This window comes from Pleurodeles waltl, chromosome 1_1 (genome assembly GCF_031143425.1).
Source record: "Pleurodeles waltl isolate 20211129_DDA chromosome 1_1, aPleWal1.hap1.20221129, whole genome shotgun sequence".
Classification (NCBI taxonomy): domain Eukaryota; kingdom Metazoa; phylum Chordata; class Amphibia; order Caudata; family Salamandridae; genus Pleurodeles; species Pleurodeles waltl.
In genome coordinates, this window is record NC_090436.1 from 172,980,783 (window position 1) to 173,008,512 (window position 27,730).

Genomic DNA, 27,730 nt, shown 5'->3' on the forward strand with positions numbered 1-27,730 from the left:
ACCAGTCGTTGCAAATAAAGGGTGTGCTCATAAGTGTACTCCTGGGAAGCCAGCATTATACAGTTGCACGTGGAATTTGTCAAAAGCACATAGGAAAAGCATCCAGTAGTAAATGAAGTACATGACCCACCTAGTCACTCTGAACTCAGGCTAAGAACATGTCAAGTGGAAATACGTTGTCAACTCAACTTATCAAAAATTACAGGTTGATACATATCGCTAGAGTCCCCCAAACAGCGTTCACCCTGTGCCGATGTGTACATGACCTGTGCCCCAGAAGCGTATAGGTCTCTAGAATCTCTGTGCAGGGAAGGGAAAAGTACTACAAATCAGCAGGGGGCTGTGCAAGGTGGCCGGGAGGGGTGCCAAGGCATCATGATGGCAGCACAAGCAGTCTGATCCCTGAAAGGCTGAAATGCAGTGCCTGGGAGGTCGGGTCAGTCTCGATCTATTTAGAAAATAATTGGAGAGCCTTGAGGCGTGGTGGTGTGAAGAATGTGAATTCAGTGCGGGATAGGTATTGTATTGGGGTTGCCAGATTGCCTGGAACTTGCTTTCTGTGCCAGTTAGATTATGCAAGAGTTGTTCCATGGCAAAAATGTGACATAGCCGAACCATCCACTGTGCTGTAGAGGGAGGTGTTACTTGATTCCAGGACGAGGCGATTAACTGTCTGGCTGCGTGTAACATACAGCTGATCAATATACAATTGGCTCTGGTCATCGCCGTTAAAGATGGAGGACGTATTCCTAGTATTACCATGAGATATGGTGAGAAGAGGGGGTACCCTACTGTGTCTTTGATGTGGCTAACCACCTCCTTCCAAAATGTGGAGATGAGGGCACAGGACCCCCATATACAGGGAGTGCAGAATTATTAGGCAAGTTGTATTTTTGAGGATTAATATTATTATTGAACAACAACCATGTTCTCAATGAACCCAAAAAACTAATTAATATCAAAGCTGAATATTTTTGGAAGTAGTTTTTAGTTTGTTTTTAGTTTTAGCTATGTTAGGGGGATATCTGTGTGTGCAGGTGACTATTACTGTGCATAATTATTAGGCAACTTAACCAAAACATATATATACCCATTTCAATTATTTATTATTACCAGTGAAACCAATATAACATCTCAACATTCACAAATATACATTTCTGACATTCAAAAACAAAACAAAAACAAATCAGTGACCAATATAGCCACCTTTCTTTGCAAGGACACTCAAAAGCCTGCCATCCATGGATTCTGTCAGTGTTTTGATCTGTTCACCATCAACATTGCGTGCAGCAGCAACCACAGCCTCCCAGACACTGTTCAGAGAGGTGTACTGTTTTCCCTCCTTGTAAATCTCACATTTGATGATGGACCACAGGTTCTCAATGGGGTTCAGATCAGGTGAACAAGGAGGCCATGTCATTAGATTTCCTTCTTTTATACCCTTTCTTGCCAGCCACGCTGTGGAGTACTTGGACGCGTGTGATGGAGCATTGTCCTGCATGAAAACCATGTTTTTCTTGAAGGATGCAGACTTCTTCCTGTACCACTGCTTGAAGAAGGTGTCTTCCAGGAACTGGCAGTAGGACTGGGAGTTGAGCTTGACTCCATCCTCAACCCGAAAAGGCCCCACAAGCTCATCTTTGATGATACCAGCCCAAACCAGTACTCCACCTCCTCCTTGCTGGCGTCTGAGTCGGACTGGAGCTCTCTGCCCTTTACCAATCCAGCCACGGGCCCATCCATCTGGCCCATCAAGACTCACTCTCATTTCATCAGTCCATAAAACCTTAGAAAAATCAGTCTTGAGATATTTCTTGGCCCAGTCTTGACGTTTCAGCTTGTGTGTCTTGTTCAGTGGTGGTCGTCTTTCAGCCTTTCTTTCCTTGGCCATGTCTCTGATTATTGCACACCTTGTGCTTTTGGGCACTCCAGTGATGTTGCAGCTCTGAAATATGGCCAAACTGGTGGCAAGTGGCATTGTGGCAGCTGCACGCTTGACTTTTCTCAGTTCATGGGCAGTTATTTTGCGCCTTGGTTTTTCCACACGCTTCTTGCGACCCTGTTGACTATTTTGAATGAAACGCTTGATTGTTCGATGATCACGCTTCAGAAGCTTTGCAATTTTAAGAGTGCTGCATCCCTCTGCAAGATATCTCACTATTTTTGACTTTTCTGAGCCTGTCAAGTCCTTCTTTTGACCCATTTTGCCAAAGGAAAGGAAGTTGCCTAATAATTATGCACACCTGATATAGGGTGTTGATGTCATTAGACCACACCCCTTCTCATTACAGAGATGCACATCACCTAATATGTTTAATTGGTAGTAGGCTTTCAAGCCTATACAGCTTGGAGTAAGACAACATGCATAAAGAGGATGATGTGGTCAAAATACTCATTTGCCTAATAATTCTGCACTCCCTGTATGTTCAAAGTCTCCTCACTAATTTTGGCAACGACAAGACCAGTCGGGGAACACAGCATACATGGCGAACAGGCGAGTGGGCGTATAATACCACTGGAACATCATTTTGTAGGCAGTCTCCCAGAGAGAAAGACTACAGTAGATTTTTGGAATGTCTCACCATAGAGTGTTCTACTGGGCCGACGTGACCTCTGCAGTACTGGCAGTGGCCCAGCAAGTTTGATAAGCGTGAGAGGGTGGGGGTGTAGAGTGTTGGAGTGTATTGTATGTGTTAGAAATCAGTCCTCTCACACTGTTGTAGGTTCTGACCAATTTTTCAAATAAAGTGTAAGATCGGAAGTTCTCAGGATACACGGAAGGGTGTAGAGTCCAGTGTTTCAGGTGTATATACTGCAGTCTAGTGATATCAGGCAGATTGTGTTTTCGCTTGCATTGGTCAAAGGAATTGAAATCCGTCCCTACCAATAGATCTTGGAGGGTCCTGCATTCCCTATTGGTCCACTCACTGAAGGCTTTAGGAAACTATGTACTAGGGAAGGCGGGATTGCATGCAATAGGGGTATTGAGCGAGGGCTAAGTAGTCAGTCTCTTCTTAAGCGCTAGTTTGTCCCAGATTTCAAACACAGTTCTGGTCGGGGTCGCCAGGTAGGTGCTGCATGGACAGGCACGTGGAGGCAGCCATGCCAGGTCCCACAGAGGTCTGCAAGCTACTGACCTGTCCATGTGGAACCAGTGGGCCTCCCTCTCCCGTGCGAACCAAGCCAATTTAAACCATGAGTGTGCTTGCCCAATAATAGTCAGAGAGGGCAGGCCAATACTCCCCTTTCTCGAAGCTGCATCAAGAGTGCGTAAGAGACTCTGGGTCTCCTCCCGCTTAAGATAAACTCCCTTAAATTGCGTTGTAGCTGCATAATGTGGGATCTCCATGGGAAGGGTTTGGAACAGCTAGAGTACCCTTGGTAGGGTATTCATTTCAACCACATTTATCCATCCTAGCCATGAGATGGGAAGGGGTCTCCACTGACGGAGATTATCTATAATAGCGTCACGGAGAGGGGGCCAATTCGCATGATCCAGAATTCAAGGGCTGGTGTAAGAAATAGGCCCAGGTAGTTGATCTTGTCAGAGCACTACTGAAAAGGCACCAGTGTTTGCAGTTGTGGTATGTCCGTTGCCGGAATTGTGAGGTTAAGTATGTTGGACTTGGCCATGTTCACTTTGAAACCGGAAATGGCCTCGAAGTCTTTTAGGCCATATACCACAGCTGGTATGTGTGTGGTCGGGTGTGATAGTGTAAGAAGGAGGCCATCCTTGAACAGATTGATCTTATGCGTTAACCCCTCCAAAAGGGATGCCCTCAATGCTCTCGGAGTGCCAGATGGTAATATCCAGGGGTTCAACTACTATGGCAAATAGTAAGGGCGAAAGGAGACTGCTCTCTCTCGTCCCTCTCCAAATAGCTATGGTCTGGGTTAGGGTGCCATTGACTCGGATAGTCGCTATCGGGGTGACGTAAGAGGCCATAATTCTGGAGCGCATAACAGGACCCAACCTGATCTTGATAAATACTGCTCACAGAAAGTCCCACTTGACCCGAAAGCCTTCTCCGCATCTAGGGATGGAAGGCAAGAAGGAATATGATGACGGTCCACCTTTTCTGTCAAGTCTGCCACTCGGCGCACATTGTCTGCTTCCCGTCTGTTACGCATGAAGCCTACTTGGTCCGGGTCAATGAGAAATGGGAGTTATTGCTCAATCCTGATGCTTAGTATCTTTGTGAAGAGCTTGGCATCTGTGTTAAAGAGAGCAATGAGGCGGTAGGAAGAGCAGAGTGCTGGATCCTATAGGAAGCTGGCCTAGTGTTTGGTGAGCACCTATAGTGTTATTACCTTATACCAGGTCCAGGTATCCCCTATTAGTGAAGTGTAGACAGTGTCTAGGAAGCCAGGGCTCTCTAGAGGTAGCTGTGGATGAGCAGCCAAGACTTACTTAGGAGACATGCAAAACTTAAATAGTCATGCAGCAACTTATCACACATGAAAGAACCACACAGTGTTGCTAAAATAAAGGGGATTTACTATGGAAACAACACTAGAATACTTATAGGCAGTTCCCCCCAACTGGAGGTAAGTACACGCTAATTATATACACAGTAGTAATCAGCAAAGGGCATAAAATGCAACAAGCATTGGCAATACTTAGTAAAAATAGAGAGGGCCCTAGGGGAGGGCCAAACCATATATTAAGAAAGTGTAATGCAAGATACAGTCCCCCCACCCAAGTATGTGGAATCGATAGAGGGGAGCTGGAGGAACTAGGAACCCCAAGAGGTGAGACCAGTGTGACCCCCAGCGACTAGTGGAACAGAGGTAAGTACCTGGTTGTCCCAACAGCTAACAGGAGGACTTAGGAAAAGGATCATACGACATCAGGACCAGACAAGAGGACCCAAAGGGGGATATCGGTATAAGAGGACCGGCAAAGAAAGGGCACCACGTCCAGTTCATGATGGAGTGTCAGGTCGTGGCAGGAGCCACTACACACCCTTCTGTGGATGCAGGACCAGGTCGAAGGGGGAAGACCAGCTGTGCAGAGCAGGAGTCGAAGAGGAGTCCCTGAAGCAGTGCAGGTGATGTTCCACGTCGGTTGTCTGGTCGCAGGTGGTCAGTGGTACAGGAGGGCCACCAGCAACCCTTGGCAAATGCAAAGGGTCCAAGTGAAGAGTTGCAAGGCTGAAGAGGACTAGCAAGGCCCTGGCGACTCGACCCACTGAGTGGAGTAGGAAGTGACCCTCAGCAGCCGAGAGGGCCCACAGGAGCAGCTGCAGCCCCCACAGGCAACCCACTGACAGCAGGCGCAGTAAGTCGCAGTGAGGCCCAGTCAGCACTCCTGAAGAGAAGTCCCACGTCTCTGGAGCAGCAGAGAGGAGACTATGCTTGGCAGGAAGAAGTGCTGGGGCTACACGGAGTGTGAAGATCCCTTGGAGCAGGAGTAAACAAGCCTTGGTAGCTGCAAGAGTCACTATGCACTGGGGTACTGTTCAGCAAGGCGAGGCAAGGGCTTACCGTCTCCTGAGTTCGACAGCGGGCAGAGAGGACCAACGGGACCACTCAAGACCACCACCTGTGATGCAGGGCCTACGGAGTTCCAGAGGAGTGCAGATTCAGGCATCCGTCGTTGTTGGAGTTGGTGCCTGCAGATGCGGGGGAGTGACTCCTTCACTCCAAGGCAGATTCCTTCTTCCTTCTTGGTGCAGCCTGAAGTCTTGCCGGCCTCAGAGGATGCACAGCCGGGAAAATGTTGCATTTGCTGGAAGGAGCCGGGGAAACAATGTTGCAAAGCGGAGCCGTCCCTGAAGGTGCAGATTGTCGGTTCCTCAAGAGTCCAGTTGCGGTTCCAAAAGATGAAGTAAACGATGCAGAGGAGTCCTGGTGGAATCTTACACATCGAATCTAAGGACGCACCCAAGAGGGAGCCCCTAAATAGCCCAGGAAGGGGGTTTGGTCACCTAGCAGGGTGACCACTTATCAGGAGGGGGTTGTGATGTCACCTACCTGGCCTAGCCACTCAGATGCTCTCAGTGACCTCTGCACATCTTGGTTTCAAGATGGCAGAATCAAGCGGCTACTTGAAGGAGCCTGGGCACCACCCTTGGGGTGGTGATGGACAGGGGAGTGGTCACTTCCCTTTCCTTTGTCCATTTTCACACCAGAGGAGGGACTGGGGGTCCCTGAGCTGCTGCAAAGCGGTTTATGCACGGAGGGCACTAAATGTGCCCTTTAAAGCAGCAAAAAGGTGGCTTGGGGAGGCTACCCCCCCAAGCCTTGTAACAACTATTTCCAAGGGAGAGTGTGTTACCTCCCTCTCCCACAGGAAATCTTTTGTTCTGTCTTTCTCTCTGTGAGCTTGTCAAGCAGCAGGAGGGCAGAAACCTGTCTGAGGGGTGGTAGCAGCACGGGCAGCCCGGAAAACCCCAGCACTGGTAGGAGCAATGCTGGGGGGTCCTCCAAGGAGCCCCCAGAGTGTGGTTCTCTAAGGAGCCCCCAGAGTGTATGGAATCATACAACTAATACTGGCAACAGTATTGGGGTATGACTCCGACATGTTTGATACCAAACATGCCCAGGTTCGGCCTTACCATTATGTAGCGGTACACAGGTAAAATTACTCCCTGCACTTACGAAGTCCTGTAATGGAGCTGGAGTACATAGGGGCACCTCTGCTCGAGCAGAGGTGCCCTACCACACAGGGATCTGCACCCTGCCCTTTGGGCTATGAGGACCTACCATAGGGATGACTTACAGTGACCTGGTGCAATGACCTGTTGTGAAATTGTGCATGCACGTTTTCACGTAGGCTGCAATGGCAGGCCTGCAGCCACATTTTGCATGGGCTTCCATGGGTGGCACAATACATGCTGCATCCCATCTGAATCCCCTGGTTCCCCAATGCCCTGGGTACCTAAGTACCATATACTAGGGACTTATAAGGGGGCACCAGTATGCCAATCATGGGGTGTGCAAAGTCCTAGGTAACCAAATTTAGGGGGAGAGAGCACAATCACTGGGGTCCTGGTTAGCAGGATCCCAGTGAAAACAGTCAAAGCATACTGATAGCATGCAAAAAGTGGGGTTAATCATACCAAAAAGAGGGTACTTTTAGGGATTAGTGTAATTTCCGCTATTGCCATAGAGGGAGTGAATCCTGACTTGTGTGTTTAAGAGTTAAATAAGTTTAGCAGGTGTTTTCCTAGTTCGGAAAGGAACAATCTATAGAAGCTAACCGATATGCCATCAGGCCCTTGGGACTTGCCTATCTGCATGTTTCGAGGGCCTTACAAAGCTCCTCCATTGTGATTGGTGCATCCAATGTCTCTGTGTGGTGGGGGTGTAGTGGTTCCCATTTACATGCATCTAGGTATTCCTGAATAAGTTTGGGCAAAGCCATGTCGTCATTGTAGAAGGCTTGATAATAGTAAAGAATTCCCTCTGCTTAACTCGCTCAGACGTCGCCTAGCCCCCAATTTCTGTGCTTATTTTGGTAATGTCCATTTTTGCCTGAGCCTGGTGTAACTTCCTAGCTAGGATCATGCCCACCTTGTTATCCCCCTCCTCATGGTTCCTCTGTTTAAGTGTCAGCAAAGTCCGTTCTGCTCTATTCCTCCTATGTGCCCTCATTTGCCCCTACAACAACGCTAAACGCAGTTTAAGCTTTTGACTAGGTATGAGCTTGTCCTGATGTTCCAGTGTTTTTATTTTGGTAGTCAGTGTGTCGAGGATAATGCGTGCTTCTCTGTAGAGGGCGATGGCTATTGTAGAAATAACCCCTTGAATAGAAGCCTTAAACCCGTCCCAGATCATGTGCTAGGGCGTTGTGTGTAAAACAGTGTACTGTACCCTTGTGTATTTCCTCCACATCCATCGGGTCGCGCAGAAGTCGCAGGCGCAGACGCCATCGCGGGGGGGTGTGTGTTCCAGAGTTTGCATAAATGGATGACCATGTCAAAGCTATATCGGCATGGTCTGAAATAGAGATAGCCGACATCTCAGCTGATGCAAGGGTGTGGAGGAGTGAGTGAGATACAAAAAGGTAGTCTATCCTGGAGTAGGAAACATGGACATGAGAATAAAAGGAATAATCTTTAGAGTCTGGGTGCATCTACAAGGCCAAGGTCCGTTATTTCCCTTTTCAAGTGGGCTGGCATGGCTCCCGAGCCCTTATATGTAGTGGAGGTTGGATCTACCGCTGGGTCCCACACTAAATTAAAATCATCCCCCCACCACTATGTCTTCCTTGACCACACAGAGCTGTTCTTGTAAAACTTGCCTGAGGTAGGAGTGCTGAGATGTATTCGGCTCATATGTATTGAACAGGTGAAGTTTCCGGTTCCCCCTGGTCATGTGTACCATTATGTACCTTCCCTCCTTCTTCCGCACCACCACCCTAGTAATGTTAGATCCCAAGCGTGGTTTACAAAGTATTCCTACTCCTACTGTTTTGGAGTCTGTGTACGCCCAGTGGTGCACGGGATATTTAGGATGTACTGTTTTATATTTGTCCGCCCCTGAAGGTGGATTTCTTGTAAGACGACCACATCAGAGTCATGGAGGAGATTATAACCCTACGGATGTTTGCGTTTGTTAGGAGAGTTATGACCGCAAATGTTAATGGACAGTAGTTTAAGCCCCGTAGCCATAGGTGGGCGGTTGGGGAGTAAACACTAGGCAGCATGAAACTCTTTTCACCCCTGCCCTGCTGCCCATCGCCTCCCTCACATAAAATACAGAGTAGAAGCCATTCACTCCTTTTTCACTCAAATACCCTCCAACACCCATCCTCATTTAGTGTCCTGAAAAAGAAAAGGAAAATTAACAATACAAGGAAATCTTCTATGAACCAACTTGATCCGACTCTTGTGTTAATTAAAGTGCCTCCATCTCACTAGAGTAGTCCTCCTCTTCGGGTGATTGACACAGGGAGCAGGTTGAGTTCAATAGCCATGAGTAGTCCAAGGCAGGGAGAATCAGTTTGGTCCCCCGCAGATCACTCCCAGCTGTAACATCAGTTGTCTGACCAGCAGAGGACACCATCCGGAACTTGAGTAGGGTCCCTCTGTTATCTTGGTTGACCTCCGAGGGAGAGTCAGAGACAGAAGTCGGCAGAGTGAGTAGGTGCCGGATAATATCTTGTTTCACATCTAGCACTGCCGTCTTCCCAGGGTGCTTATCAGGGCGGTGATGTCCAACGGTAGTCCACTCAGGTTTGTATGTCTTCCTGGGAGTGTCCTGCGGTGAGGACGATGGACCGGCCACCTCCGAAGGTGACAGACCCAGCAGTCGGCAGGCCTCCTCTATGGCGCATATAGCTTGCCGATTGCCCTCACACGTGAAGTACAGGACAAAAGGATGGACCCAAAGGGAGGTGACATTCCACTATCTTAGGTGGTCTTTGATCTGCTTAAAGTCTCTTCTGCACCGGAGAGTTGTAGGGGAGAGGTCCTGAAATAGCTAAACAGTATGGCCCTCATACACCAGGTCTGCCTTTTTTCTTGCAGCCCGGAGGATCGCCTTTTTCTCAGCAAAGATAATAGACCTGTGTCAAAATGTCTGGAACCGCATCAGAGCAGTTCGGGGCCGAGCGCACCCAGTGTACTCTATCCAGCATTGGGGCAGGGGTTGGGCATATCCTGTTCCCCTCCCCCGATTGCCTGTAGGAGGGTTGCTGAAAAAGCTATGGCATCCGTGCCCTCCAGATCCTTAGGGACACCCTGGATATGAATGTTGTTTTGCTGTCCCCGGTTTTCTAAGTCTTCTTGTTTCAGCTTCAACTCGACATTCTGTCTTTCCTGGGCCATTACCCATCGGCACAGCATTTCCTGGTCATCTGGTCTTGCGTCAGTGGTCCACTCCATGTTGTCCCCTTGTTCACCCATTTCTGACATATCCTTTTTAAGAGCCCTAATGCAGGTTTTAAAGTCTTCTATTAGGGATCCTGTCTCTGATCGGATCTCCTGCAAGAAATTAGACATAAATTGCTGGGTAATGGGAACCTGAAGAGAGGTGACCATTGAAGATTTTTGCAACGTTTCCACTTTCTCAGACTCAGTGGGGGCCACCCTGCCCCATAGAGATGTCACTGAAGTTTCTTTTATGGCTTTAGCGCGGGCATGGCGGCCAAAGGCACCCCCCCCTCCCAGGGAGCAAGAGGAATGAGGCAACCACCAGCGCTTCAGAGCTGCCCCAATCAGTCACCAGTGTTAGTTAATCCTGTGTCTTCCTGTCAGTGAACCACCAGGACCAGAAGATGTGATACAGAGCGCGCCCTCCCCCCGACTTCACTGATAGGATTCCAGAAGGTGCCCCGGATCCCCGGCCCAGGATCAGATAAGCCCCTCTGGCCTGCCACGCCTGTTATGACTTCCGCCGGATAGAAGCAGGCCCACAGCAGAGACAGCTGGATGCTCAGGGGCAGCCCCACAACCAGGAGCTCCCCAGGTTCGCCCAGGCAGGAAAAGCGGCCCAATGCGCCCACCAGGCTTAGGCAGGTCACCGGCCAAAAATGTGATGGTAGGCTAGCAGAGGGGGGCGTTGGGGTGGGAGTCGGGTCACAACGCCTCCTATGGTGCACGGATGTGGGCCACTGACTCCCCACTACTTTCTAAGTCCCCAGTGCCAGGCAGCAGGGAACGCCTGTTTTTGCTGCGGCAGGGAGACCACAACTTCCCACCACGGTCCCAGCCCCTATCTCCAGGCAAGGGTGTATAAAGCGGGGAGGCCCATCCAGTTGCGGCCCAGGCCCCCAAGCTAGGCCGCTTCATCAGACCCCGCTCCTCACCTCCTCTCAGTAGGATGTGTTTCAACGGGGGAAGGTTCACAGGCCCCAGTGTGTGCCGTCCAGATGCTCCTCCTCCTCAGGCGGGTCTCCTTGGGGGCCTCGTATAGAAACCGGGGCAGCAGTCTGCTGCTGCGGCAACTGCCAGGTCCACGTGGCCGGGATGATCCGCTGTTGTCGCCTCCCACCAGACAGACAGCCATGTCGAGCGCTCCCTCGCAACCAGCCTATCTGATACCCCTTTGTCCTCAGTTGTGTCTCAGCTCCCGGCAGGGTTGGAGTTGCAGGTGATGGAGGAGGATAAGCCGGCAGGCAATATGGCGGGCGCCAGCATGCTGGCCCGTCCATCAAGATCACTATGCGCAGGCAGGGGCAGCAATCTGTACCTCAGCGTGCCACGGGGGGACAACACCCCCGCACCACCCTCGCTCAGGTTTTGTTGGTCCCAGTGTGTTGGATGGCTCATATTAGCAGCAGGTGACCAGAACGCCACGGATCTGTGTCCTACTCCGTTGCATGTCAGGCCACACCTACCTATTCTTTCTACTCTTGATAATATTCTTAGAGCGCACAGAGGCATTGAAAGTTAATTTAGATGGTTTACTTCATATTTGATTTAAAGAATTCAGGAGATTCCTTTACCCGGCCCGTTAATTTGCTGCAAGAAATACTATAAGGTTTCATTCTGGCTTCTAACCTCTTTAATCGATATCTTGAACCTCTTGGTGTTATCCTCAAGAGTTCACGGACATCATAACATCAGTATAATGATGACTCCCAGGCTTATCTCACTTCACTTCACAACATCTCTCACCCTTCTCCTGCACTACAAATTATTCAAAACCAGATGCCACTCCATCACTTGAAGTTTTCCAAAATCCCAGTTTAATGTTGGATTGACTCCTGTGATGTCTTTGACCGCTCTCTAGTGATACGATCGGCCACTATGATTTTCTTTTCATGAGAACTGACATTTGCTATAGAGTGTTGACAGGTTTACCTAATTCCTTTTTCAGAAATAAGGCTAGTATGGAATTAATTCATATATGAGGTAACTCAGTTCTCTTGTGCACCTTCCTTGCAACATTTTCATGGGCTCTCCTAAATTGAGGGTGTCCCTCACGTCGGCTGTCTAAGCAGTCACTGAAACATTGTGTTTCATTATAGTGCAGGATTAGACACATTTAGTTCACACATTGGCAACATTTACCGCTCTATAAGTGCTTTGAATGGTTTCACATAGCAACTTCCACTAAGATTAAACGGACACTGGATGGATTCATCCCCACTCTCAAACCTGAGGTTGGGTTCCCACTAGATTCCGCTCACACACATAGGCTTCACGCAAGTAAGGTGCAAAAAGTAGCAAACATTCATTTGTATGCTTTCAAAAATATTCCTCACCTCATTTAGCCTAAACCATAGTGGCTGTCCAAGTGTTTGTCATCGCCCGACTGGACTTTAATAGCACAATATTAGTAGGTATCCCTTATACATCCATTGACTCCTGTCTAACCACATGACCCTCAGACATTGTGTCCCTCACTACCTTCCCATTACGGCCGGCATCAAATCTAAAATCTTCTGTCCATCTTATGAGGCAATTCTTGACAATAGCCATTCTTACCCAGCAGACATATCCTCAATTTCTTGTGGCTTAAGAGCTCGCAGAATCTGGGATACATGCAATAAAAATGTATTCTCTACCTACATTATTTTAAATCTTTTAAAATCGAGCCCCTCCTTGTAAAATCCACAAATAGATAAGTGAGAACCAAATGAATAATTGCATCTGGTAACTGAAAAAACACAACATAGATAATATGAACATCCCACACTCAAAATTAATTGAAAAACTATAGTCACATATTCATGTTATCACAAACTCAGCAGTGGTTACCGAAACATACAGCAGACCCCTGTAGCCGGATGCTCATTTTAAAAACAAGATGTTGAGGAGAAATGCCTCAAACTGTCACTGCATCATGTTACCCTAAAGTTGGTACTGAGGCTGTGCTCTTCACTGAATCAATATTTCACCATCCAATTGAAGAAAATAAGCAAATTCTATATCATCCACAGCGACATTGTGTAAGACTCCATACGTTCAAGTTAGAGGAAAAAAACGTACTGGTCTATGTTGATCTGCCTTGACGTACTATGTCATCCAGCTTCAGTCTTCTGAAAAAAGTTATTTGCAGTATGCGACTCAAAATCTGTTTCATAAAATATACCCCCTCCAGTATGAGGATTGCAGAAGATACCAAACTATACCTAAAAGTTCCATTCCCTTCAAGAATGTCCGTCTGGTAAAACATTCTAAAAAAGAAAAAATAATAATCAACTGACTCAACTTCTTTTTCTTCAATTTGAACCCATTGAAGACTGAATTCATTCTGCTTACTCTGGTGACTTCCCCCCTTCCCCATCCTGTTTATAACTGGCTCCAACTGTTATCCCAATTAGAAATCTCACCCGCTTTCGTTTCTCACAAATATTGCTAGGTGTTGTCATTGATCAAATTCGTATTCTGATTCTCCATGTTGATAAAATGACCAACTTGTATCCTTCCAGCTGCTGTTACTCAAACCCTGTGTCCTCTCCCTTGGACTCCATGACAGCAATTCAAGCACGGACACTCTTAAATTTACACAGTGGGAATGAACTGCTGCTGACTCCCCTAACTCTATTCTAAGACCACTCAGAACCATCCTACACATGGCTGTCCATACCACATCCCCCCATCCTGACAGATCTTCACTGGATCCAGCCAGAATCCCCTTCAAACAAGCTTTTCTGTTCATCTTTGTCTACTCACCTACCTAAACTTTTAACTGAAAATAATTTAAAAGTTAAAATGTTCCCTAACTTGACTGTGTGTATGTATTTGACATTATATGTAAAGAGCTCTGTTGCCCTGGTGGTTCGATCAATGCTAAAGAAATGCTGGTTGTAAATAAATAATGAAAACAATTGGTGCTTCATTGCAAGTTAGGATATTTTATGTGGTAACAATTGGGTTAAATATTCAAATACTTTTAATTATAAAAGGAAAGTTTATACTAGTTATTTTTATAGTGTCTTAATAGCTCTTTTTGTTGTTAAGTATTTTCTCTTTTCTTAACTTAAAAAGTTGTTCATTTACCTGTAGCGATACTCTGTTTTTTACAATGTGTCTTTATTCATCAGCTACTAATTTGCCCTCCTGTCACTCGGTTCTTCTATGGACGCAGAGAGTCCTTTCATAAGCTCCTAATACAGGGAGATTCATCTGGAAGACTTTGTGTTTGGAGTGTGCCCGATACCTTTGAGCAACAGGACAATTCTGAAGGTATGTGCAATCCTATAGGTATCATGTTGCTTTTGAGCATGTAGTGTGATTTTAAAAGTCCTCAGCAGTTTTTTGTACTTGTGTTCTTCAATATATATGCGTCTGATATACCTGCTATCCTAGCAGGCCGTCCTAATGTGCTAAATATGATTTGATGAGAATACTCCTTCACCTGTGACTCTGGTCCTTTGCCTGCTGTTTCGTCATGTTCAGATACTTAATAAACCTGATCTGCTAGGAGTATGACTTACTACAATGTCCTGCCCCGTTCGCTGACACCTCCGTCTGTCCTTTAGTTATATTTTCAAAGAAGTACCACTGATAAATGTGGTTGTGTCGCCAGCTTTGTTTTTTCAGGAGTCTCAGAACTCATTTCCATTTGTGCTGTAACTGTAAGTTTGACTGCTTCCAAGTCAGATATGCCTTGTACATAATAAAAATGCCCATTCTGAAGGTTATTGAAAAGTTCAGCGTACAATAAATGCACCCATCACTTAAAAAGAGCAACACAAAGTTCACATCAATAAAACGGTTTCGTTGGATCGACAAAAAAATGTATCAGTACGCACTATTGTTTATGGTAAGTATTGTCCGTATAGTACAGTCTTTACTGCTTCCATGGCTGCTGGACGTTTTTGTTGGTCAGGCAGCCAAGTGATGTTTGGTCTACATGGGAAGGGACTCCACTAAGTAGTTGGGCTTGTCTTTCAGTATTCTTTCTCAACCGATGTTTATATGTTCTTAATCATTAATTTCATAGTTATCAGATTGTAATGGAATATTATCCCTGTCAGTCTTGTTTTACCTTCTGTGGCTTCCCCATGTCTGGTTAGGGATACTGTTTCTTCGCTTCTGTTCTCTGTGTGTTAATATACTGCTTCTTTTGGGTTCTGCTAGTTTTAACTAGTCTTTGTGTTTAAGCGCATAGTTTAGGCCTCAGATTCCTGCACACATGGTGATCGTTCCAGTACCACGAGTTCAGCTATGGGCAAGAAAGCAAGACCAGTCTCCAGAGGTAGTTAACTATATGACACCAGAGGGGACCAGTTCCGAGGTCACCAAAGTCGGCTGTTATGAATGTCTTGACAGTCACTCATCTCAATATGCTTAATGCACAACAGGAAGAATGCACTATCCAAATCCGACACTAGGTGTAACACTGGAATTCTCCTGTGCCAGTCCTCACAAAAAGCAAAACCTTACACATTGGAAACAACAACAAATGCCTTCCGTGACCATGGTAACTGGTTCTCATGCTCTGAACCTCGCATCCGTGCCACATAGCCATAAAAGTCCCCAAAATTCTTCTTCATTCCTGAACTTTAATTATATGTTTATGTTTCACAATTTGTACTTTCTACTCCCTGCCCATGGAAAATAGGGCAGCGTTTTAAGGGCCGCGGTGAACCCCTACCAGGTCTCTGTGTTATTTTCCGTTGGTTGAAACAGAGTTTTGTCAACACAAATATGTTTGTTGATAAGGAGCTCAATAGTTGTTTCCATGATTTAGCCCTTGCTGAAAGGAATTTTGCCTAGCTCATAATAACATGTAAATAGGTATTCCCTGCGTTGATATATTTTGGGACGTGTAAACAGTTTGTTGCCTCGTAGACCTTTTTTTCAAGCAAGAAAGCGGTACGGTTTATTTTAGATGCTGTTCAAATTACATTACCTGTCTTCATAAATTTAATTATCAGCTGACAGTCCGGGGTACTGTGACCTTCATTTATTAGGTGTCTATTTAGTTTCTAGTCTGATCTTCCCTTTCATTGTAACTATAGGATATCGTTTCTCTTCTGGACAATAATGGAGGACATTTTAGCTACGAGATAATAAAAAAATAAAAAAAAGTGGCTGAGGTTATGCATCTCCCTTTCTTCACCGATGTAGGTATTCCTTACGACACTGATAAAGTTCATGATGGCCACTTAGTTTCAGTTCATCGATTCCTTGTTGTATACATTGAAGGATAGGCACATTGCGCTTACTTTGTCCAAGGAGCTCTTTATTTTACTTCAAGCAAGATCTTTTCTGCCTCATTGGTTTTCACTTCAGAAATCCTGGGTTCCTAATCTAAACATCAAAATTGTTTTTAAATTAAGTTAGAACATTTGTGTCCCAGATCCTTGAGCCAGACTTGCTGGGCTCACAACTCTGTTCTCTTTTAAATCTGGTCCACGATTCCTTGCTGTATTACTCTCGCTTCACAATTACCAGGGTTTCCTAAAACGTGTAAATAAACTCGAAGTGTCTGTTGTTTTCAGAACACCTATAATTTAGGGGTGACACCAGGTTAGATTTCCCTAGCCCCCAACGAGATCTATAACCGTACCACACAAATAGTAAATGCACAGGTGTTTCTCACTCTGCCAAGTTATGCTTACAGGCTTTAGGGGTGCTTGAAATCTGACAAACCTGTAAGAGAATTTCTTACTGGTGAAAGATAATATGGCCCCACCCTGAACCCACAAAATCAATGCACACACAAGCGTTGATATTATCAGACGATCAGTATTTATTACATGCTTTGCTTCTGTGTATCATAAGTGTAAGAATTAGCATCCTAATAAGGAATACATCAGCAAAGAAAAATTGTATAAGTGAATGCAAGATGCACTCCAAATATTGTTCATCACACATCTCTAAGTAACCAATCCTAGAAATTTAATAAAATGTTGGTAGCAGTGGTTAAAGAATTGCACATCCAAATGCCGATGTTGGGGTCAAAGTAATCAAATTGCACCCATGTAAGTTGGCTACAGTGTGGTTCTCTCGGGGTTTCTTACACTCTGCTACCGTAGGGTGTGCACTGACTGTAGGCACTAAAGGGTTTGCAATCTAAACATTACTACGGAAAATGACACTGAAGCACCAGGCACATGTAGTTCTTCAATAGACAAATTGTCCTAGGCTGTTTCAGTATATAAGTGACTTATTGAAAAATTGCCCTTTTTTCATGGTCTTGATTGAAAATTCTATACAAAAGCTGACAGCTGACATGTTTCATCTTTCTACGGCTTATTCAGGGCTGCAATAATTACAAATACAATAGATTTAGCTCTTTATACATCTATTGGTATAAATGATAAGGAGGAGTGAGTCAAGCATGATATAAAAGTATTCCACCATTACACAAGTGCATTGTAGCAAAACCAAAATGAATATTTTCAGAAATAAAAATTGTACCACTAAAATGGAATGTATTTGAGTTTAATATCATACAGTAAGGACATTGCCATCCTAAAACATGCATTATTATGCACTAGGTGTTATTGATGCCTATGTCTGACATTCGCGTCTTTCACCATGCTGCAACATTGTAGGTCGTCACATAGGCCACCAGAACCCCAGATATCAGTTTGCCGGGGCTTGTTGTGTCTTTGGCTCTCACTGGCCTCAAATCCCCAGACAAATATAATAAACTATCACAGTCAGGAACTTGTGTCGCTTGGTGAGCAGTAAGAAAAACAACTGCCAGCCAGTCTTTAAACCATTCGCTGGCGTCCCCAGCACGTGCAACCCTCCGCTTAACCAGTAGGAGTAGCATAGCTGCCAGTCTGTGCATGCTAGCAGGGATATCTTTGCTATAGCCAAAGAGAACAGCCAGAGGTGTCCTTGGTACAGAGTGAGTAACAGTGTCACTCAGACAGGTATAAATAGTAGTCCAAAAGCCTGATATACCAACATGGCTCCAGGCCAGTGACAGAAAGCCAGCGTCTTCGCATCTGTAGTGAAAGCACTTTGCATCTAGTCTAATGCCCATCAGATTCTGGCTCTCTTGGAAATGTGGGCTGTGCCTTTCCAGTCACTCCTCGTAGTAGTAGAGGCAGGTATCTAATGGAGTGCATCCAGGACGCACGACTGCACAGCTTGTACAGACAGGAATTCACAAGTAGGGTACAGATCCCCCAGTGTGTACAGCCCCAACCTCCTTAACTGTTGTTGTGCTATCTTCTCTCTTGTGAGAGCGCGTATTAGTCTTAAGCCAGTGAGGTAGAGGCAGGGCCATCGCACTGTGTATTTCAACTAGTTCCATGCCCATGTCGTGCATCTGACTGTATAAATTTCAGTAATGGGTCTTGATGGTGTGTTATACAGTACTGTAGTTAAGGGGCAAGGGCTGGCATTACCTGCCTCCACTGCAGCGTGGGGTAGGTATTGGGTAGGGTGGAACCAAAGATGAGCACATTCGGCTTGTATGCAATAGTAGGATAGTTCAAAATCAGTAGCACCCAACTCTTCCTCCGGGGGGGGGGGGGGGTGACTGTCTAACAGGAGAGTCTTGGTTGTTCACCAGCCTTCGCCAGTTGGATCAGAATGGAGTGTAAGTATGTGAAAAAGTTTGTTAAGAGGCATAGGGATGTTTATGAATAGATAAAGAAATGTATTGAGGACTACCTTTTCAGCAATTGCCAGCCTTCCGTCCAAGGACAAGCCAAACGCCTCCACAAAGGTATGTGCTCTTCCTGCCACTCCACGGCTCTCCCATAGTTTACTCGCCACAAGAGAGTACTACTGATTTGGATCGTCGGATATCGCACAGGCACACTTGCCCACTCCATGGGGAAGTCTTTTGGGAACTGGTGCACTATGTCAGTCAGAGGGAAATGAGATCCCAGTTAAGCCCTCAAAGAGTTTAACCTCACAGAGTGTAGGGGCCAAATTTTGCATTGGGTTCCTGATGTTGACAGTAACACTGTCAACACACATAGCTACCACCAGCCATCTGGCGTGGTAATTTAGGCCATGCTCAAAATGGTGCTGTCTCAGCCATTCCAGGAGAGATTCCATAGCGATTAAATATAGAATTGGGAAAAGTGGGCATCCCTGCCTCATCCCCGTACTAAGCACTATGGGGTCTAAGATACACCATTACCGCACAGTCGAGCCGTGGATAGCACATAGAGGAGGGTAATACACTCAAGGAATGTGGAGATGAACAATAAGAATAGAGCATAGAGCAGCGCAAATAGGAAAACCATTCCAGGGAATCAAAATAATTTGTGGCATCTACAGAGACTGCCACTGTGGGTTGTGGGTCCATAGTGTGTAGCAGGGAAAAGAGGGTGAAAAGGTTTTTGCACCTCAAAATGCCTTGACCAGAAGCCCGACTGGTCATTGTGAGCTAGGGTAAGGACCAGTGGTAGCAGCCTTGCTGCAACGTTGCATGCTAAGATTTTATTATCTGTGTTAATTATTGGTAGCGGTCGATGGGAATCACATTAAATTGGGTGGCTTGCTAGGCTTCAGGATCGTTAACATAAGAACCTCATAAACTGAGGACGGTAATTCGTCTGACTACCTAACCTCCTCAAACATCGCCATTAAATGCTGAGCCAGTAGGTCAGCGTATTCTATGTAAAATTGAGCACTCAGGCCATATAATCCAGGTGCTTTATCTCTGGCCACAGAACAGATGGGCCACTCAAAAGGGATGTCCAAGTGCTGCCTGTGCCCACTCACCAACCATAGTATTTGGATGGAGTAAAAGCAGGCAGTAAGCCTGTCAAGCAGGATATCGCTATTGGAATGGTAGAGAGCAGCTTAATAGCTGAGCATTATCTGGGCGATGTCCACTGAGACGTGGAAGGTTCCCCATTTAGTTTCAGTAATTCCATTATGTAGGAATTCTGTTTTTTTAGCAGAGCTGCTACAGTTTTACCTGCTCTGTCTTTCTTGACATATCGACGTGCTTGCTGCAGCCTCTTCATGTAGGAGTCTGTGTGGCTGAAAAAGAAACAGAAAACAAGGAGCTAAAATAAAGCACTTCCTCACTGGAGATATATATGTAAAGTTATTTAAAGCGTGTCCTCCCCACCTTGTTAAGCTGTAAGGAACAGACCCAGTAATTGACCTCAGATACAGCATCCACCAGGGTGTAGAAGATGAATTAGTGTTAATGCGAAGAATGCTCAAATAGCATAATGTTTGAGAGCTATAAGTAAGACAAACTTGTCACAACAGAAAAGCTTTTTGGCTGGCAAGCCTCCATCTTGAAGAAGTAGTGTGTCTACGATTTATGTGAACATGGCGGATCAGCATTATAAAAATATCTGAAAACAGTAATCTAATGTTGAACAGATTATGCTGAAGGGGAAATGTGCCAAACAAAAATGTATGTAAAGATGTGTCTCTGAGACACCCTGTTCGGCCATATATCATAGTACCTGTACAATTGTTATAAATAGCCACTATCTTGGGGGAGCAGTGACAGAAAATAAGATGTGCATGTAAAGAAAACATCAACAAGCAGATGCTAGTGGTAAGAGCAATCTATGAATAGCTCACATGGAGAATAATGTGCATGTGAAGAAACAAAAAAGGGCAATATATGAATAACCCACATGTAGGACGGTATGAGTAAGATAAGAAATTACATAAATACAACAGAATGTTTCATACAGTTCTGATAAATGAAAAAAATAAGTTATCAAATTTGTGATAAGACGAATGATTTGTCAATTTCTGAATTAGGTAAGAAAAGCAAGAGGTTTGGTGAATGTAACAAAATTTCACACGCAATTTGGATGCATTGCAAATCTGTTATATCATTTGTGATGTTGAAATAAAAGTTCCTGAGGTCCAGAAATAGGTATGAGCTGAGCAGTTGAGTTTAGAAATTAGGAAGAAGGGCGAGGCCGCAGAATCTATTATCAGTGCTGCATACTGAATATTAGTCACATGGTCTACTTGCTAAAGTGCAAATCAAACATGAAAACTTTCCAAACAAAGTATATGTATACAGATATCCGGGAAAAAAGCCAGAAAAACGTTGACTGTAAACTCCCAAATGTGCTTAATCAGTCGGAAAAACATGCAGCTCTCTGTCCTGGTTTTCTACATTTATCAGTAGCTCAGTGATAAGCTTATTGATCCAACAGGTTTCCAATTTCCTTAATGTTAAAAATCTGTTGTCTTTTTTTGGATTAGATTTGACTACAGACATGGGAAACATCTCAGACTTAAGTCGTCCAGATGTGGCAAGTTAAGTACTGAAGTGTGTTGTTAATAGATAATTTGTCTTTATTTCTGCTTACCCTGATGTGTTCTTGGAGGTCTTTCATTGGACTTATGTGGCTACCAGAACAATTCAAAGGTTTTTACATATGAGGCGGTCGTAACATGCTCATGTTTGCCCTGGACAAGATGAATAGTTTCCACTAAATTGTAATACTAAAGTTGTAGTATATTGTATCATATGCAGATGCCAGCTACTATCTGTCCATTGAAAGAGAGGATCCAAAAACATGTCAGGGCAATGAGAAACAAATAACCAACAAGCACTTGAGTCTTTACAAAGAAAACATAACTATAATTCTATAATTGAAAACATCAAGCTGTTACTAGACATTCAATAGTGAGATCAGCTGTCTAACTTGCTTAATTGACTGTTATCATGTGCTTTGCAGTTGGCCTACAAGCCGTTAAAGTTAATTTGGACAAAATGCGTCTCTAGACTGTCAAGATATACAGAAAGATTATAGGACTTGATTTAGAGTTGGTGGACCAGGTACTCTGTTGCAAACTCAACTGAGTATCCTGCCTCCAAACATTCTTTCCTCCTGCCTCAATATGAGTCAGGTGGATCCTAAACTTTTTGTCGAGGAATCCCTCACTGGCTCTGTCGAATGAAAGCTTTCCCGATGGCCTGATTGAGTAAGGGCGGTCAGAGGAAAGGCATTACATGTTTGCCCTATTTAGGATGGACACTATAATGTCATTTTTTTTCTGTCCATCACCGTCAGGAAAAACCTGATGAGGAGAAGCAGAAAACAGACAGAGGACATCCCCCAACCTCTTTGTACTTCAAATAGAACCGCTATGATGCCACTTCCTTTCGACATACAGAAATGACTGCAGGGACTGTGGTACTATCTAAGTTTGACATAGTTAGTGGTTTAGGGTTGCTGAGGTAAAGGCCTCTGCCACCCTGACAGACTGTACTCTGTCCGCCAAAGCTTAGATTAGGCCCTTAGTCTTATTCCAAATAGAGTTGTTCAGAGGTGTTTTAATTAGCTTTCCCCTGTGTTTCTTGTTCTTGTATTTACATGCCTTGTACAACCTGAGGTCTTCATATTGTGTTGAATGCTTTAAAACACACTTTATTTGAACTTGTGGTTTGCATTGTCATTAAGATTGTGACATGAATGTTGGGCTTACTGGGGACAGTTGCTGTGACCAGTAGGACCAGTACATTGAAGGCCTTATCTCTCTGAAATGTATTTACAGTCTTCTACAAGGTAAAGGTGGTACTTTGATCTCACCTTTCCTTATTAAGTTCAATAACATTTTCACATGAGACAATATATTTTCTTATGTGTTCTTGGGGACTTCTTGTGTGAATCACAGTGGCATCCCCTTATTGTGGACATGTTGAATGCTTTCTGATTCTACTTGTCCGTTTCTTTTCCTTTAGGACTTTCCATTCCTTTCACAATTGTACTGGTTTGTCTATCCCTCTTCCTCATATTCTTAAAATTTACAGCCTCTGGAACTTGAGAACCTTTGTAGCATTTCCTCTCTTTAAGATCTTTAAAGTTAGGCATTACATGATCGTAGCTGTGGCCATTCATGCCCCCCCCGCATGCCTACCAGCATCTGAGCACTTGTACAACCCTTACCATTTTTTTCTTTTGTCCCAGTGGTTCCTCTGTCCTTGTTATGGTTCTCATTTGGGGCTTGATTATTGTACCCGAATATCTGGGATACCCTAAATTAGCCTCCCCAAGCTCTAGGCTCCAGGTAAGAGTCCCTCGATGCAGATGACGGCAGTGTTTCGTTTATGGAACATTGTAGGGGCAGCCAGAGATGATGCCGGCTGGCCTCCTTTTGTGGATCTATTCCAGTGGCAAATAGGACCCCTTGATTTTATTTGTTAAATGAATGTGGATGTTTGAGAGTTTACCTGCAAAGTTTTTGAAGTAGTGATCTTTAAGTCTTGTCTTTGGCAATACAGAAGGTTTCTCATAAGAGCAGGTCTTGGAGATGGTACCTTCATGATGTCACGTTGCCCAGCCCCTTCAATGCAGTCTAGGAGTAGGGAAGGAGTACCTGCGTTAAAAACTCTGAGGAGTTAAACTCTTCCTCAATCGAAACAGTTTGAATGGTTCAGATTTATACGGTCTGATTGATGGTGGGTTGCAAATGAACTAACAAGGGCTTAAAATAGAAGATGGAACTCCACTTCAGCCTAGAGCTACCTATTACCAAATGCTTGTATGGTGCCTGCTGTGGGGTGTCTTAGCCAATTAGATGTGTGTCCTCTTTTTCATACATCTGGGACGAAGTCTGATGCTCTGCTTGCGTGCTCTGCTACATAGCACATCAAACATTGCTAAGGAATTATTATGCATTTACCACGAGCATCTATTCCTTTTTGTTCACTTTGATTAGGAACAGCTCAGTGCTGAATGTCGATGATCGCAAACAGTACATTTTGTGTATAAATTGAGTCCCCAGTGTGGAATTGTTTGTTATTTTTTGGTAATTCGATGTGTGCGTTTTCCATTGATAGGTTGCTGTTTTGATCTATTCATATTTGCATGTTTTAAGGTACTATTGAAGCTTTAGTTTTTATATATGTAGATATATGTGTATATAATGTTGCACTGTATCTTGACTTTTGTTTGGGGGAGCTTAAAGGACAGCATCATCTCATGCACCAGAGTTTCTAGCTTTCAGGTGGCTTTAGCTCCATTTTTATTTATTACTTGTCTTTCACATGGTTTCATATTGTTCCAGGGTGGATCTCCTTTTGAACTTAATTTTACTGACTTTTTAAAATTATTCTATGTAGCTTTAGTATTATATTGAGTGCTAGAAACGGAGCTGTTGTCTGTTTTATTTTGTCTCCTTCCAATATTTCTATAAATCTGAAATAATCAGTGCATGGGGCATTTGCATTTTGTTCTATAGACATTTTTTTCTATTCTATTCCTGAATTTCCCAGTCATTACCATAGTCTGACCTTCAGCTGCAAAGAAATATCATGTTCTAAATTAGATTCAAAGTAGTATTTTAGCTCCAGATTTCTTTGGGTATACACTGCTTGATGATTTCTTTTTTAAACTAGTTCTTGCCAGTTTGCACCATAAAGTGTCTTGTGCTGGGGTGCTCAAATGCTATCAAAGAATTTGTTTGAACAAATGTGTTTTCAATTAAAATGTGTTTATTTTCCAGGACTTAAAATTAAGACATCAATCTGCCTGCAGGAAGCCTTTGATAAACTTGTACCTTGTCCTGCGGGAGTCATCGACCAACTGAGCATGATGCCAAACAGTACTGAACCTCTCAAAGTGACTGCTAGCGTATATATTCCGTCCCACGGGCGCTTGGTTTGTGGTCGTGAAGACGGCAGCATTGTTATTGTGCCAGCTACTCAGACGGCCATAGTGCAGCTTCTTCAAGGCGAGCATATGTTAAGACGAGGTACAACTTTACTTTATAGTCTGCTTTGATGAGTGATTTCTGATGTGCTTGAGAAATCTATATTTAAAAGTGAATGTAATGGTGTTCATTAAGTCTCTGCACAACCACCATGGATTTGGTGTTGAAGCGATAGGCCCAGTACTGCAATATGTGAACATCTTCTTCCACGTTAACAGTGGCCAACAATTGTATGTGTTATTGTCCATCGATCTTGAAATATATCTTTGTTTGGTCAGTGTGTAATGCAGTCACAGCTTAGTTGGTGGAAGTTCATGGGTTCCTTGACTTCCGTTTCTGAAGAAAGAACCAATGCAATGATATGCCTCTCCCTTAAGGCCCACACTGTCAGAACCCTTACAACTGTGCCATACACACTGGAGTCATGCAGCAAGATCAGTGTTGTCACCATTGCACTGCTTGATAGCACCATTACCTCTGTATTATAGAGTGCTGGAAACAGAGCTTGTACTTGCAATCAAGAAACTGTTTCCACACCTTTCATGTTCTCACAGTAATAGAGGATAACAGGATGTTATGCACTAGAGTTACAACGCTGTACATTCTGTAGGAGCACAAGACCAAGGCCTGTACAACAAGCGCTGTGCTTATTTTGAGTTTTGATCGTGGATTTTTACCTTGGCTCACTATCTCTTAGTGAGCACGTCCTAAAGAAATGTTGTTTTGAAGCCTGTCCCTTTGTACTGAAAACTCTCTTGAACCTCCGACTTTTTAGAGTTTTATTTTGCTTACTTTGCAGGTTGGCCTCCTCACAGAACACTACGTGGCCATCGTAATAAAGTGACCTGCTTGCTGTATCCTCACCAAGTGTGTGCTCGTTATGACCAAAAATACTTGATCTCAGGAGGTGTGGATTTCGCGGTCATTGTCTGGGACATTTTTTCTGGCGAAATGAAACACATTTTCTGTGTACATGGTGGCGAGATCACTCAGCTTCTAGTCCCACCTGAAAACTGTAGCGTAAGTTTACTTAATTTATTTTCAGATTTGTTATGGCTTCATTTTGTATTTTCTCTGTTAGAAGCAAAAGCACGAAATTAAACATAAATAATGTGACTAGTCTTCTTTTCCCTGGCAACTTGGATATTACTTGCAAAAGGGACAAAGATCAGGATTTTAGCAACGAATTCCATGTCTAGGACACTATTGCCTCTTAGATGCGCATTCTAGTAACTCCCTCTATTTTATTTCTATTCACTTTACCTTACTATGTTTTTTCGGTATGCAGTTAGAATTATGAGAAACTTATGATTTATAGGCACTTAGCCATTTCACATGAGATGAGCTGTATTGAGTATGAGTTAGTTCATTGTTATTGGATGAAAATGTTTAGACATACTTTAGCCTGAGGATTCAGGAGAACTACTCAAAATCTTGAATTCTCCACTGAACCAGGATACATGATTTTGTGGGAATTACCTAATCTCTCTGTTCATCACTTCTTGTATCTTCAAAAATAGAAGTGCTTAACAACTGGTGAGATGCTGATATGATTTCCTAAAGGAATAAGAGGACATTTGCACTTCAAACTTTAGTTGTAAACAAGCAGCATTATGGGCGTGAATGTTGCTAATGTGACTGTTAAGTCTTGTGATGCGAATAGGCTATTGTTGGATCAAAATATTATTTTCTTTCTTTTTGTAGCCAAAATGTGTTTTTCTGCACCGGGCAACATTAATCCTTATTAATATGCGAAACAATTGAATGTATCTTTTGGGTTGTAGGGACCATTACAATATTAAACACCTTGAGTTGTACATTGCCAAGTCCTGATCAGAAATATGTTTGTCTAGGGTCCTGTAGCCTTTGGTAGAAAGTTATGTACTTTGGTCTGGAGAGGTGGGCATCTGAGATGTTTTACAAGAAGTAGGTGTAACCCAGAGAATTACCAGGGACAACTATTTTTTAAGCTGGTAAAGTGCCTCGGTGAGTTATAGGCACGCCTCTGTGCCTCTTAATCAGTGTAACTATACCAGCAATACCAGAAAGGCGATGTTAGCCCTTCCATCTACGTTAGGGGTTCTATTTTCTATAGTATGTGCACCCACCTGTGAGATTGTTTCACTGATAGAACTCTGACAAACGTACTCCTATTCAAATCTAAATACATTTCTCAAATTTACTCTGGTTTATGTGATGTTAATGTTATGTAAAATGTACTTGTTATAGCGCTTGAATCAATCCCAGGAAGGGTATCTCTGTGCTGGTAGGCAAACAGAAAGGAAGCAACAGTTCAATAGATCTTTGTGGTTTTAAGCATGTTTCTAAAAGAGAGATAATTAGGACAAGTGCACATTTTGCATGGCAGTTTGTTCCAGTAGACAGGGGCCAGGTAAGAAAGGATCTGCCACCTGCTTTTTACTTCTTTATTCTAAGCACCGTGAGTAATGCTTTTTCACTGGATCTCAGGTGTCTAGCTGGGGCAGCAAGGTGAAGGTTTCGAGTGAGGTAAGAGGGGCCTAGTGGCGTGAGTGCTTTATGAGTGAGACACAGACTTTGAATATGGTGCGTTTCATAATTGGCAGCCAATGTAGTGAATTGGAGAGGGGAGAGGTGGCTGAGCCTGATGGTTTATTCCAGATAAGCCTTGAGGTGGTCTTTGGGACTACTTGTAGTTTTGCCACAAGGTTGTCATTGGCCGAAGCTAGTAAAGCATTACAGTAGTTCAATCGACTGCTAATTAGCCCTTGCACTAAGGTTTTTCTGGATGATACTGGTAAGAACGGGAAGGCTTTCCCCAACATGCAAAGGGTGCAAAAGCAGGTACCGGTAATGGTTGAGACCTCCTCTTTCATAGTAGGCTGACACCAAGGTTTTTCATCACTTGTTTAGGGATAGGCACAGGGCCCAGATCAACTGGCCACCAGGCGTCTGCCCAAAGCTGTTGTGCTTTACCAGCTAAAATTATCTCTGTTTTTGTCGCATTTAGTTGCAGACAATTATGGCACATCCAGGCAGCAATAGTTTTCCTGCTGGATGTTAAGCACTATTTGGTGATAGTGGGGTCCTTGTTAAAAGAGATGACCAACTCTGTGTCATCAGCTTAAGAATAAATCTCAAGCCCAAAAGTCCTAACAATTCTTGCAAGAGGGGCAACATAAATATTAAAAAGCTTAGGGCTTAGGCAAGAGCCTTGCGGTAACCCTTTATCAATGCATTTGGATACTGATTTAAAATGGCTAAGGGAAATAGTTTGTGAT

At 44.2% G+C, this 27,730-nt stretch overlaps 1 protein-coding gene across 4 annotated transcripts in view; it reads left to right on the forward strand.

Moving 5' to 3' along the window:
* The window catches only part of WDR7 (WD repeat domain 7), a 972,184-nt gene that overhangs the window by 82,717 nt on the left and 861,737 nt on the right, over positions 1 to 27,730 (forward strand). For all 4 annotated transcript variants that reach the window (XM_069219934.1, XM_069219942.1, XM_069219953.1 and 1 more), the window contains 3 exons: positions 13,943 to 14,084; positions 24,264 to 24,512; positions 25,270 to 25,490. In XM_069219934.1, the coding sequence (XP_069076035.1) occupies positions 13,943 to 14,084; positions 24,264 to 24,512; positions 25,270 to 25,490 (612 nt within the window). The remainder of the gene's footprint in view (positions 1 to 13,942; positions 14,085 to 24,263; positions 24,513 to 25,269; positions 25,491 to 27,730) is intronic.